The following is a 15,686-nucleotide window of genomic DNA, read 5'->3' as shown; positions in this document are numbered from 1 at the left end:
TTTGTTACTAAGTTAATAAAACACACTTCATTAAGTACTGTTCATAAAAGATTTATTGTACACAATAACGCAAAAATAAATAAAAAAAATTTGGCAAAAAAAAAGCATTTAAAACAACAGTGAGATTTTTAAACATAATGACTGACTTAAATGTTTATGACAATCTTGGTGTAAAATTCCAAAAATTGCATAAAAATGAAATTATAATATATACAATACAGTTTAAAAGGATAAACACATGCATAACACAATAGGACAATTAAAAAAAAAAATCATACAATATATATTGAATAAAAAATCACAATCAATAACAAATTTTTTAAAGCTATCATTCACAACCATAGGCACTCTTTAGCATTGACCCCAACAACAACTTTCGCTCAAATATTTGCAATGAGTATATCTACAATGTAAAGTTTATCCAAGTAAATTCATAGTAAAGCTTTCTACTGTCTTTTCAAGAAAATAGCCCGCAACAGAACTATTGTTCACCTACTTAAAGATATTAAGGCAAATCAAATTAATCTATGGAATAACAAGTTAATAATTTTCTCTAATTTTTTAATTACTGTCAGTATAATCTTTAAGTTTTTTTCTGAAATTATTTTGAATTCATTTTATAGTGTTTCTTTTAAATATTCAAAATTTACAATGAAATGATAGCAAGTATATGCATGTTTTTTAAAAACAAAAGTGTTTCAATTATTTTTAAACCTTCACTTTAATAACATTATCTCAATTTATATTTATTTTATTATAATTTTAAAATTGATCCAGACAGTGGGTGATGGGTTAATTCAGTCACATGTTTTCAGAAATATTATAAGTCACTTAAAGTATAGACTTCTTTCTATCTTCTATCAGTTTTTTTTTATTAATTATTGATTCGAAATCACATTTATGTTCATAATCCTACATAATAAAAATACCACATTTTTGATTAAGAGTATTAAAGTTTTCTACTTAAAGAAGGATAAAAAGGAAAGTTTATCATTTTTCTTAGCCTAAACCTAACTTTACATAATTTATAAAGTGATACATGGCAATTAAAATTTTTTTTAAAGCAGATAGAATTTCAAATAATTTAAAAATGAAATAAATTTTACATAGATAATGAATATTTTTTAAAAATATGCACATTAATTTTTGTGAAAATTTAAAAAAATAATATTTATAAATGTTTCTATATGATTTTTAAAAATTCGGCATTAAATTTAGCAGTTTGAACTGTAAAAGATCTTCAAATTAACTTGAGAAAAACCTGCACAAGAAAAATCATGGTTTGAGCTGTTTCTTCAATGGACATGCCAGTTCCTTTATTACATAGCAGTGGCGTGCATGAGAGGTAAGGGGTCAACAGCCTTTTGTATAAACTACAGTTATGACTACAGTAAAACTTTATTACAGTTTTTTTCTTTTTTAAATTTATTATTATTTTCTCAAATAGCAGTAAACAAAATTAATTTTAAATATAGGTGAACCAAATAAGAAGTACAAGCTGATACTTTTAAGATTGATTGTAAAACATAATATAATTGTTCAGCAATGAATAAAATCTGCCAATTTATAAGTAATTTTCTTTACACTTCCATTCTTAATACTTATGCAGAGGCAACAATAACATTAAAATATAATAAAAAGTTGAGCAAGATACTCTAAAGCTATAATTTTTTGTCCAAAATTTTGGATCTACTTAATTTTAATATAAAATTAAACTTCTTGTAAGGTAAATATTTGGAGCCAGAAAAATACTTTGTAAAAAATAATATGGAATTTTGAAACAGTTTTAAAATTGTGGTTTTTTGGCATTAAAATACCGAAAAGAATGATCACAATTGAAAATAATTTTTTTAGCATAAAATATTTTACTTTTGAATTTACATAGAAAATTATTAAAATTATGAATTTAGATTTTATTAGTATATGTATCTTTCAAATGTGTATTTTCTTTTATTTACATAGATTTTTTATTTTCCCCTTTCACTCATTCTGTTATTTTTTTCTTTCTTATACACCCACACTCCTCTCATCCCACTGTCACGCATAAAAGAATCATTGCCCAAAGGAGGAAAACCAGAAGGTCAAATGACCTTTTTTAGTTTAATATAATTTTATCACTGAATGTAAGGTTAGGCCAGAATAGTTAAAAAATATATGTATTTTCAGAGAAAATATTGATACAGCATTGTAAATATTAAATTACTTAAAAGAAACACTCAATAAAGTTCTTTTTCAAAAATAGTTTCAAACTTTTTATTACTTATCTGCATGAGCATTTAAGTAGTTTCAGATAAATTTATGTAAGCAATTCTATATATGAAACTTATAAGCAATTCAGTAACAAACATACAACATGCATATTTTAGGACTAGACAAAAATGAGCATAATTCAGTTAATAATGTGTATTAAAACTTGTATTTATTTAAATATTAAAACTTTTATTTGGATTCATAACTAGTAAAATAATTAAAAATAAAAAAATACACAATGAAACATACTAGATGGATTAAAATAAAACCACATGAATAAATATAAAATCAAATTCAACGCAAGTAAATATAATTATTTGAATCATTGAAAGTGCTACAGAAAATTTACAAACATTTTTTAAAAAAATTAATACTCACTATAAGTGTTGTACTTGTATATTAATTTATTTTGATTCATAAATAGATTTGGTGATTATATCACAATAAATAAAACAAAAGGATATTATAATATCAGATGACAAAATTTGTCCAAATACTGAATATATGTTATTGGTAAATATTATTTTCCACATGATTCAAACTGTATATACATTTTCATTTGGAAGTAAATATTTTTTTTAATCAAAATAAAAAGCGAGTTAATCATGGTTCATCAACCATTGTTCAAACAATACTTTATTTAACAATCATCACAGATAGTTTTTTGTAGTATTTCATTAAAAAAAAAGCAAATTTGTTTATCATAAAAATTTTATGTCCAGAAAAAAAAATCTAAATTTAGCACCTTAAACAAATTATTCTAAATTTAAATTTAAAATTATTCATTTATTACTAACTTCAAAGTCAGCAAAATGCAAGATGAAAAATTGTTATTCATTTAACACATAGCCCAAGCTATGGATAAAATAATTCAAAATATTGTTGAAATTAAAATTAAATGGAATAAATCTGATTCTGGATTTCATGTATTAAATAGAAAAATAATGAAATATAATAATTTCATATTAACTCAATAAAAATGCGGAAGATTTAAGTGCTTGAGAGTAAAAAAAAAAAAAAAAAAGTATCTGTAGCGGATATCTCAAACGAGAAATAAATATTGCTCAAATTTTTTTCTTCAGAATACTCAGCACCCTATATTTTATCAATAACTGATTCAGATACAAGAATATAAACAACTAAATCATAAAATTGCATCAGATACTTGAAAAAACTAATAATTCATCTACAGGAAATAAATTTAACCATTTTAATTGAACACTTTCATTTTCAATAGCTTTCTAAGAATGAATATGTTAAAAATGCACTCTTTTGCTTGACCTTTATTTCACACTTATGTCTTCAAATGCAATATAAAACAAGGGAGAAAAAAAAAACATTAAATTTTATAAAATAAGTAGTGAGAGATCCTTTTGTGTTTGAGTGGCACCCTATCACAATGAGCAGACTTAATGTTTTAGTATTTGAAACGCGTCACAATGGTCGAGGTGCATGTAGACCAAATACTTTACGATCTATTGGGGGTACGTGATTTGTTCCTGGTGGGCCCCAATCATGAAGTCCTCCACTATAGGACACACGGTGAGTAAGACGGTGAGCTATGGAGAAACCTCCACTGCCTTCTAGTTGAGTGAGAACTATAATCACCTGTCTATAATATAAAATATTATTAAAAAAATTGGAAGATATACTTAATATTAAATCAGTATTAAAACATTTTTAAAATTGTAAATGAATAAAATCATTATTAAAACAAATTATAATTATTATTATAAATATTTCTAATTATGAATGCTTAAAAAATTTTGGGTAAATGTTTCACATGCGTTTGAACAGTTTATGATGTAGGATTTAAATATTACATTGAATTAAGTTGTTATGACATTATAAATAGTATGGCAAGCATTAAAACAGCGGATGAAGAAGCATATCATTTGATTCATATTGAAGGTTCATTTAAAAAATTATATTTCTGAACAAAATCCTGGCACATAGGTCATTATATCAAAATAACAAAATTTCAGATACTTAACAAGTTTAGGTAATATACCTTCTATAAATTATTTTTATTTATTACATATTACCGTCGTCGAACAGCCGACTAACTTTAAGATTTACGACTACCGATGTTCGACTCCAAAGCCTTGTAATTTTGAACCCAAACCAGAAGAGAAGGCCACGCCTAAATCAAATATTGAGTGAAATTTACTTACATGGAGGACTCTTTTATGAAAGTAACCTGCATGTGCGATACATGGAGAGGAAAACCTTCCATGGTTTACCTGACGGCAAGACGAATCTAACTCGTGATTCGCCTGTCACTGAGGATATTTTACTTCAGCACTGCGGCCGGGTTCAAAATAATATGGCCTAATTGAAAGGTAGGCACTCTTAAAAGATTAAAAAATTATGTGGAAAAGGTCTGGAGACATTAGAAAAGGATGCAAATTATAAGTTTGCGAAAGTGTTTCATTCCATACAGATATGTGTCTTCAAGTTATATTCTGTAGATATTGTATATTACACACAATTTAAAAACCCTCTTCAATGGCTCAGGATTACATTTACAACTACATATTCCCATGTGATTTGTAGGCCTACTTTCTTCTCTCAATTTGGCCATTATTGTGAAGTACTCAGCGTCAGAATATTATAAGACCTTCACTGAATATCAGTAACAAAAGTTCTTTTTTCCTTTTTGAATTATTTCAACATAAATATAATGAAAGGTACTTAATAAGTACCTAATAATAAGTACTTAAGACAAGAACATGAAAAAATTAGGGAATCATTTTGATTCTAGCAATGTTTTGTAATAACATGAACCACGAATTTCCACACAAACAACGTGTATTTAAAATTAACATTATTTTAATATACGTTCATATAATTAATTCATAATTATATTAACATATTTCTATTTCCTATTAGGATTTGTCTTAGTTTGTGATCAGGCTTGAACAAAGTTTTAATTTTAAAAATATATTAAAAAGCACAAAAGAGATGATTACAAAATAAATTTATGAAAACAAAATTCGATAGAGAAATCAAGATAATTATTTGCTTTTATAAGTGTAAAGTATTTTATAAGTATTGTTATATTATAGGAAAACCTTTCATATGGGAAATATTTAATTCAGGTCAGAAGATACCCAAAAGCATTGGATTCAAATTAATGTATATCCTGTTTTTGTCCTTCCATACTAAAAAAAAATTAAACATTATTTTTTCTTCAAATAATTTAATTTTAATCACAACAAATCTAAACTCAATCTATTTTAAAAATAAAGAATACTCAAAAATGCCTTAGAAAAATCTAAAATTTTTTAATTTAAAAATTAGTAAAATAAAAAGCAAAGCAAACTTAGTAAAACAAAACTATACAATTTAAATACAGTAGAACCTCACTTATCCAAACAAATTGAGATCATTGCCCACTCAGAATCTAAAATTTTCACTATAACTGATATTTCAGATAGCAAATAATTTTTGTTGACATAACAAAAGGTAAATTTGCATCTTCAAATCATGTTACATTGTAATGCATTGGAATATTGGGGACCATATATTTTTCTTTAAAAAATTCATAGAGATAAAATATAGTTTTTTTTTAACCCTATATTGTTTAAAAGTTTGAAACAAATAGTGTTATTAGTTTACCATCTTCTATCATCATATCGTCAGTCTTGATATTACAAATACAAATAGGAGTTAAAGTTTTTATAAAGCTTTATCTAAATTTCTATTTACTTGAATTATAAATCTCACATTTGAATGATAACATTTTCAATTTTATACTAATAAGAAAGGCAATCAAAGTATATCACGCTTTAAATGTTATGAATTATATGCTAGAGCAACTCTAGTACTTGAGAAGATTCTGTAATTTTTTAAAAAGAAAATTATATTAAAAACTCCTAAAAATACAAAAATTAGTTTAGCAAGTTATTCAACAAAAAATTTGTACACCATATACAGTCGTCCCCACTTAATTGCACATCAGATAATTAAATAACCCGCTTATATGAATAAAATTTAATAAAACCAAATCATTTTATATAAAACTAATGTTGAATTTCCTCATTTTAATGGATATTTATTATTACCGATCCTCATCTAATTGCATAAAGAAAAGGTACTGAAATGAAAAAAAACCTGCATATTTTTAAGGAATGGTTCACCAGCTAGCATGAAATTTTCAGTTAAGAATATACAATAGGTGATCATTTCAATAGGGACTTCCTGCTCATTTGCTGCTCTGAACAGATGTTAGGAGGGGTATTGTTCTTGCTGGCAGTTATACATTGGAGTGAATGAAGGGTGTTTTACCCCTCTTTGACTCATTATTTAGAACAGTGGTTACCAACTGGCGGCCCGCGAACTAAAATATATTAGTTGTAATTTTTTGCGGACAATTTTCGTAAAAATCTATAAAGTACTTTTCTTCTCTAAAAAAAATCTAATTTCTTCGTTTCTGATATATTTAACATACTAACGGTGCCAAATAATTTATTTTTCAGGTAAAAATCGACTTCTTATTTTATTTTGTAATTCAATACTTTTGTTTTGTACAGCTTGATAAAAATCTAAGAGTAATATTTAATGTTCCTTCAAACATAAAAGAGTCCTATATAAAATTTTGATAAATTTGTAGCCTGCCAATTGACATTTTAATAGAGGCCCCCCACCTCATGTAAGTTGGAAACCCCCGATTTAGAATGTTAAAAGGTACAGAGTGATTTTTTTCACATTAAAGACTTGACTTCCCCTCTTGTTGTGCTATAAGTTTTGATAAGAAAAATTTTCAAAAGCCTAACACACTAGCCTAGAGTGTGTTTTTCTCTGAAGTAGAATAATCCTTGCTTATTTCACTGAATGAAAGATGAGTGTGAAAAGGAATGATTTGAAATAATCGAAGAAACAAAAATAGAAGCTTTGGAAGGAATTAATTTCAAAAATATCAACCCAACTGAAATATCAAATTAATTTTGAATTTCTCAAATTTCAAAAATTTAAAGTATTTGAAAGGAATACCCAAGTCATGAAAGTTTTAGTAAAAAAATATAGGGAAAATTGAATTTCGATAAAGTGGCAAATTAAAACGCGCATAAAAACAAGTCTTCAAATATAGATTTTTTTTCAAAGGAACAAGATAATATTATAGTACCTGTATTTTTTTTTTCATTACCATAGATTTATTTTTATATAATTTTAAATGATATTTATATTTTATAATACTAACACAGACAACTTAAATTATAATTGCTTATTGATCATAAAATTGAGTAGATGAGACGCATTAGAAAGCATTAAAAAGAAAACTTAAAATTGAATAGTAACCAATGGGATGAGAACCCTACCTGTGAAGGGGAGGTATACTATCAACAGTACGCAGTGTGGCGCGAGTGGACACAACATTCATACTTTCAGAGCAGTCGCATATGACTTGAATGCATCTATCAGGAAGTCTATTCTCCAATACGACAACAAGACCTGCCCAACCTTTGGTCAGGTAATATGCAGTCATACCCTCTCGACCCTGAAATAGAATTGATGTTTTACATAAACAACTGAATACAATACTGTCTTGAAACCAATTAGCAAAACAATTTTATTATGGTTCCAATGGTTTGAGTTTAGTTTCGTTATTACGAATTAAATGACATTCCATCAACAGTTAGCACCTTCTAATAACTCATTTTAATACAGTTGCCCCAGTACAAAAAAAAACTACTGATTTAAAAGCTTTATATCAAGTGCTAACTTTTTCATGATTATTTAAAATTGAATATTACAAATTTTTCATTTTTATTTTAAACATGACCCGATTGAACCTTAAAAAATATTTATTGACAATAAAATCTCAGTTTATTTATTATACTGTTTTATAAAATCTATACCACTCAAACTTGTATGAAGCAAGTTAGACTATAAAATAAGTGATTTTTAAGTTTATCATAAAAAATAATAATTCGAAAAGTCTTATAAAGTCAATAATTTATAATTATAGAAATAAGTACATATTACGAATATTTCAACACAATTTCAACGGAATGAAAATTTATTGGATTTTTTTTCCTTTTTCTCTCTTTTACAAATGCTCCATTTCCCAACACCATAGAGAGTCATATAAGTAATCAGGAAAATAATATCTTTTTTAAAATTATTTCATTTGTAAAACTTTTCCACAATGAATGTCATTGTCACTGGTTTTATCAAATACCTGAAATTACTTTAAGCTAACGGCATGTTTGAGGAAAAGCTTCTTTGGTGCATTTGATCAAGATTTCTAAACATGAATTAGTAAAAATTTTGCTTTCATGTGGTCATGATTTTATGGAAGATAGTTTGACGGACATTTTTTCCCCTTCTTATTCAGGATTCCTCAGAGAAAGATTTAATTTTAATCTTATTCAATTGTGCAGCCAAGTATTTAAACTTTCAACAAGTATTTAAACTTTTAAAATCTCTGTAAAATAAGATACAAAATTATAGTCTTTGAGCATTTTCAAACAGGAATAAAGTTTAAAGAGCATTTTTCTTCTTTGGTGGCATGATAGTCCTCAGAAGTCTTTTTTCAGGCATCTTTCTCTTTGACGACTACCCTCCAATTTTTGGCTTTTAGATAAAATGGTTCAGACCAAAATTTCAGTTTGTAAAACCTTAAAAACCATCTTATTCAGAAGCTTATTGTAATGCCAAAATTGTGAATAGTTCAAATAAATGTTGAAGATTTATGATTTTCGTCATTTAGACGCTAGTGAATAAAAATATTTATTCTATCATACAGCGCAAAAGCAACACACAGACTTTAAAGCTTATTTATTCAAAGTCATCAAAATATTACTAAGAACATTCTTTTCAATCATTATTAAACATTGTCATAAAATTTTTCGAGAAAAAGAAGTAAAATAATGTACAAAATTACCTCATGACGTTGTCCTTTGGCAACTGTTAATAAAATAATTGCATCTGCCAGAATGTGTGGCATTGGAAGAACTTTTTCTACGAGGATGCGTTTGGAACTGTGGATGGCAAGGAGAAATCTAGGGTATTGCTCATAGGTATTCAAACCTAAAACAAATATTTTGCAAAGTGTAAAAAATAAATATTAAGATTTTATTATTGAAATTAGTTTGGATTTCTCATCTTAGATCCCGCAGTGAACTGATCGTAGAGATACGTTTCCCAGTAGAACACTGAAGTTCATGAGCACTGGTTGCGGTCAGTAAGCGGGAGGGTGACCACTTAGATCTGATCAGTCCAGATTGGGACCGATGGTGCTTGTTAAACTGTTCAACTGTAAACTACTAGACTTTGCGTGCCGGTCATCAAGCTACTGAAGTCGAGGCCCTCTTCAGAGGATCAAAATTGCGATGGCATTTCTTTAGATCATCCTCAGAAATGTTTCCCAGATCTCTGCCAATAGACCATTGTGCAGGTCTAGTGCAAAGTAAGTAAAGTAAATACCTACCTCTTTTTAGCCAATTAATGTAAAAGGAAATATTTTGTTTGATAAATAAAATGGTACATTACATTATAAAAAAGGTTAAAAATAAAATAATTTGAGGTAAATAAGTCAAAATAAGTAAGAAAATATCTAATGCTAATGTCTCAATGCGTACGGGAAAAAAATAGTACTAAATCAGAGAAACCAATTTCAAAAAATTAAACCTAATTGATAAACAACTCTAAATTCTGAATAAATGTCTTTTCTCATATAATTCACACAAAATACAACAATCTGTTTCTAAAGACATGCGGTGTACAATAAGAAACATGTGTAAATTTGGATATTTTTCTAATGAGAGGCTTGTAGAAAGCATTACTTAATCAAAGTGATCTGATACTCTAAATGAAGAATAAAAAATTTGGCTGAAACATTTTAAAAATGATTGAACATACCTGATAAACTACAACCCTGTTTATTTTTAAATAGCTTTATAATCAAGTATTAGCTAGTAATAAAATCTTTCTTTTTTCTTTGTTTGAAAAAAAGTATAATCAAAAATTACACTTCATACAATTTTTTAAAGAAGAATTTAATTTATGTCACATCATTTTAAACATTCCAGCAATCATTTTTATTTTCGTTCAAAAAAAATATTATTTGAATTATTTGTTAGACATAATAACACTAGAAAACAATTTATTCATTAAAAACGCAAAATAATATTTTTTATATTTCACACTTGCATTCTTTTTTTATCAGTATAAGAAAAATTATGTACTTTTTTTTTTTAAAGTCAGCAGTAGCATATCAAAGGATATTTTATAATGAATAAGAAATTGAAATTTAAAATCAAATAAATATATGAAAATTAAGAAAACAGAGAAGTTTTTAAAGTTGAAATAACTCTGTTGCATAAGAAAAATGCAACGCAAAATGCAAATGGTGACTAAATTTAAAATTTTTTAAATCACCAATCATAATTTGTATCATTAAATTAAAACACTAAAAATTCATTCTTATACATTAAATACATATATTTTTTAAAATGCAAGTAATACATACTTGTATGCCAGTGATTGAAGGCAAGGCAAACAACAATATACATTCCAGGTTCAAGCATAGCATGGCATCCAACGAAGCCTCTGACCTGCCTTTTACTGTGCTTGATTAAAGCCCCAACATGACCTCGTGAAGGATCACAGCTACGAAACACAACAACACAAAGGTCCAGCTGAGATCTTTGAGACCTTTCAGCATTCCTGAAGAGAAGATAATAACAGTTGAGAAAGATCAGTGTATTAAAAGGACACCTTGGGAATACTGAAAAATATTGGTTGAAAAAATTTATATGTCTGTGTAAAGTTTAGTGTAATTTATTGGGTTGCAATCTAGGCTGATCTGGAATCAGAATAATTAGACCATTGGAACTGTTAGTAAGGTAACTTTCTTTCTCTTTTTCCCGGGCTTAAAACTGTAGTGCACATTCAGTACATTACACTGTCTTTTTCCAATCATTTAATAGTCTCAACTTTTAGATATAATTGAAACACTTCTTCGGCATATTTGATTACACCTCCTGAACCTACAAAACTTACTACACTATTAACATTTTCAAAAGCAAATTTCTTTTTCATCCAATTTTTAAAAATAAAAAATTAATTAGTTCTTTCTTCTTCTGTAGCTCTACAGACAGCTGCAGGCCAAGACTGTCTCCAACAGTTTTTTCCATTGGCAATCATCCCACTCGAGAAAATTGTTCATTTACTTCCCACTCTCATAAAGACTTACTAACAACAAATGAGAGTGTCCCGTTTTTTCTTTAAAGAACAACAGGGAAAAAAGAAAACTTTTCTATTCCCTTCAAAGAAATTTAAGATAAAAACTGATTTTCCTGAAAAAATGCTTTTGGATAAGGCAAAGAAAAAACAACAACTGTTTGACAGTTGATGTGTCTCCATAATGAAAAGTTTCATTCCTAATCTGGAGAGCCAAGGTGTTTCCACTCTGACCTGTTCAGCTTGGACAACCCTGCCAGCAGCTAAGCTGTCACTGTTTTTAAGATCTGGCAATACACAAAAACCACAGTGACGACATGCTAAGGATAGGACTGCGATTCATAGCCTCAACTACGATTTCAAAATAATTAGTGTATTGATCTGGCAAGATTTGGGGACACACAGAATTAAGAAATGTTCTGTTCTTGAAGGCAAAGGTCCAGAGCCTTTAAGCAATCTAGTATTGATCTAAAAAATGTAAGTAAGTAGGCTAAAACAAATCCTCATGTTGGAAAATAGATCTTAAACATAATCAATATGCAGCCATTTTAAACACAGGAAATTTTTAAGCAATATGATATGTTAAAAACTTTCAGAAAATAAATTAAGCACTTAGTAATCAAAAATTCAAATAAGACACACAAGCAAAAAGCAATTTATTTAAACAAAAATGAGTGAATGGTATTGTATGAAAGCAGTTATTTTAAATCATTTACCTTTGCCCCTCTTGGAAGAGGCTGAATTCCACTTCAGTAGCATCTAAAACAGTAAGTGCAGTGACTGCTAAGCATTCTTTGTCTGTGTGAGGGGGAAGAACTCCTTGCAAACGCACTTCATTCCAATCTGATTTCACTTTGCAAATATCAATGCAATCAAAATACCTATAAAAGTTACAAAATAAAATAATCAGTCATTGATTGCATATGTTTTCAGTCTTAAGACAGTTAACATTACTCATTGATTGATTACTGAGCTAAAATATAAAGTTAAAAAGATGACAATGATTGCTGCACAAAAAATTTCAATAAAGGAAACTTTTTTTCTCTGGAACTATAATGCTTCATTACAAAATTGAAATAAGAACAGAAAGATATATAGATGACTGATTGAAAACAAATATATAAAAATTCATAACATTTATAGCAATAAACAGGTTAAAAATTACACTGTTGAAGTGTTTTATTCTTAACAGCAATTTGGGAAGCTTGTCTACATTCTATAATTCAAACTAAAATTTTTAGAGATTACAGAATCAGCAAATGAAAATTTAATTACTGCTGTTGTCACAATGTGTTGAATCTTCACAAAGCATCCCAATCATTCAGAAAACATCTCTCACAGACTTAAATCACTCAAGAAAACGCATTCTTTACTGACTGTTTTCAAATTGTACATTTTCATTGACATTCCAGGTGTCATCACTTTGCATTATTTGAAGCAACCTTTATGTACAGTGGATGTTCCATTTTGCGATTTCCTTACACTGACTATGTTTAATGGGTACACTACCACTTAACTGTTATGATTTGGACAATATGGGCCATCGTGTCTTTCACTATGCCAGCACGAGACTTTAAATTGCGTAGTCATATCGGATCGAACTTTGAAAGCACACTTTGTCAAAACTGCTTGTTACACTAATATAAATCGCCCTTTTAATAAACAGTTTTTGAAAATCACTAGTATTGTGTATACATGCTGTTTTAACAAATCAGTATACAACAGGCTTTGCACATATATAATGTTTCAAGCTAAAAAATATAAGATGAAAATATACTTCAAAACATCTTGAAAAGACATCCAGAAAACTCCTTCATCAGCACCATGAGGTATCAGCTGTTCTCTTAATTCAGGAGTCCATAATGGCGATCCATCAGACCAATCTCCTCTCCAAGAATAATGACCCCACGGATTTCTCAATCTAACAAGCCTAAAATATCCACATCAATTGTTTATACTTGTATTTCTTTACATACGTAATCAGGGTGGCCACTCAAATCCGATTTCAAATTTCCGTGANTTCCAGGTGGGTGGCCACCCTGGTAATATATAGTTATAAATTATGCAACTGTTTTGTTAGGTTACAAATGAAAAATTGCGACTATGTTTTTTTTATGTTGCATGTTTTTTTTTTAGAAAAAAAATTTTTATTGCAAAAAATATATATATATATAAAAAAAAATTTTTATATCGAGTTACAATATTGTGAAAGAATTTCATTAAAAAAAGGTTAATAAATCAGTTAAATATTACAGGACAGAATTTCACATGCACTAAATATGGTAGAACAAAATACTTTTAATACATAAAATTGAATTCACTACAGCAATTATATTAAATACTTTGTCTCAGGAAAAAATTGAAGACTATCCAAAAATTTATCTTAGTATACAGTAGCTGCCATACTATTATTATTAGATATTCTTTTCATCACAATCCAGTTTTAACCTTTGAGGAATTAAAACTATATTTAAATGCAAAGCACATAAGACAATCTTTAGTTATGAATAATAAACTGAATACCGGACATTGAAATAAATAAATAAATAAAAATCAATTACAAATAACAAACAAGTTTTTAAAAAACTAAAACTTAATGAAAAATACCCAAAACAGAAGAGAATTAAATTGGGTATATCACCAGATATAACTCTTTTGATACCATTAAACCAGATATAACTATGGAAATAATAGTACCTTAATTCTTGGATGCTTTGAACATCCAATACAGAATAAGCATGTCTTGGTCTAAGGCCAACAGCGTGGTAATCTTGATCATTAACTTGCATATTACCACCACCACAGGAAGCACCCATTAGAAACCTTAAATTAAAGGATAGAACTGTAATATTACAATTTTTAAAACCAGTAAGTTAGAATTTTTTTTAAAAAAATCTCATTAATATACACTACAAAATTGATATGTAGAAGTTATTGTTCATGTTATAAGAGTTTTTACCTTTATATGTAAAAATAATAACTTCAAGATTGTAGAAAAATCTACACTCACTCTTATTGAAAATGCTTTTCATTTGATAGCCTGATAATGAATCAGGTAGGATAATTTTTTATTCTCCTGTTTTTTTTGTAGATTGGCCATTTTACTCCCAATTTAATACAACCTTATTTTTTTAAAGTTATTTTTTCATTTTGTCATTCCACCCATTTTATGTTACAAAATCAATGTCCATTCTCTTAGTAATTTTTTCTCTCATATTTTCAATTAATCAATTTCTAAACTTTTTACATGATGAAAGTTTTTCTGAAAATCAAAAAGAGAGTGATCACAAAATCAAAACCACTTAGAATCTTTCCAAAAGATAATGAGTATTTTGCCAGAATGAGTTTTATTTTGGAGTTCTGTAAACTTGATTCCTCATAAATTTGAAAGGTAAATTAGCAGCCAGATAATTTTTTTTAAATCGGGAAACAGTAAAAATACAAATTTTTTAAAAGTGTTAGTTTAGTGGGGGATCAATTGGTGACAAGAGTATAGTTTAAACAGAAAAAAAAAAACATTTTAAACTGTAATTATCATATTTCTTTGACTAGATGCTAAAAGTATAAAGATTATATGATAACTGAATTACATTAATTGCATTAAAAAATAACGAAAACAAAAAGATCATAATCAACAGATAGATAAATCAGCAGGAAAAAAAAGAGATAACAAGTAATAATAATTTTAAAAAATTTCAGCATAAAACAAGTATTTTTTTTACAATTGCTTTAAATTGAATACTAAATCTTGAATTGAATACTATACTTCTACTGACAACATAATTCTTCTGGTTTAGAATAGAAATTTGTTGCTAAAAATGTATGAGATATGCAATAGTTTCAAAGTGTCAGTACGCAATTAAAAATTATGTAAAATTTGAAAACTAATGAAAAAAAAATTTTAAAAATAAATTAGGGAAGAAAATTAATATCCTAAAGCTATTTCACAAAGAAAACAATATTTAACAATATATAGAAAAATGTAAATCATAAATAAACTTTCAACAACAATAAATTTAAAAAAAAGAAGAAAGATAGGGGGGAAATGCCAACAAAAGAAAAAAAAAATATTTACCCAGCATCTCGGCAGCTAAGCAATTGCACCCATATTAAATCATGGTCAATACCTTCCTCATTTGGAATAGATGAAGCTACAATGATATAATACAAATTAGATATAAATAAATGAAAGTAACTTAATTTTAGATGAATAAATTTAACCAAACCTTATGTGAAAAATTAAAATA

General features: G+C 27.5%; 1 protein-coding gene across 7 annotated transcripts in view; it reads right to left on the bottom strand.

The window, feature by feature from the left end:
• Window positions 1-35: 35 nt before the first annotated feature.
• The window catches only part of LOC107441187 (calpain-D), a 54,117-nt gene continuing 38,466 nt past the window's right edge, over window positions 36-15,686 (bottom strand). For all 7 annotated transcript variants that reach the window (XM_016054348.4, XM_071180247.1, XM_043041934.2 and 4 more), the window contains exons 6-13: window positions 15,515-15,590; window positions 14,137-14,262; window positions 13,217-13,369; window positions 12,156-12,320; window positions 10,727-10,923; window positions 9,140-9,285; window positions 7,572-7,750; window positions 36-3,862 (exon numbers count right to left, since the gene is read on the bottom strand). In XM_016054348.4, coding sequence (XP_015909834.1) covers window positions 3,685-3,862; window positions 7,572-7,750; window positions 9,140-9,285; window positions 10,727-10,923; window positions 12,156-12,320; window positions 13,217-13,369; window positions 14,137-14,262; window positions 15,515-15,590 — 1,220 coding nt within the window. In that variant the 3' untranslated portion in view covers window positions 36-3,684. The remainder of the gene's footprint in view (window positions 3,863-7,571; window positions 7,751-9,139; window positions 9,286-10,726; window positions 10,924-12,155; window positions 12,321-13,216; window positions 13,370-14,136; window positions 14,263-15,514; window positions 15,591-15,686) is intronic.

Source organism: Parasteatoda tepidariorum, chromosome 4, assembly GCF_043381705.1.
Source record: "Parasteatoda tepidariorum isolate YZ-2023 chromosome 4, CAS_Ptep_4.0, whole genome shotgun sequence".
Lineage (NCBI taxonomy): Eukaryota > Metazoa > Arthropoda > Arachnida > Araneae > Theridiidae > Parasteatoda > Parasteatoda tepidariorum.
This window is presented reverse-complemented; position numbering and strand designations above follow the sequence as displayed.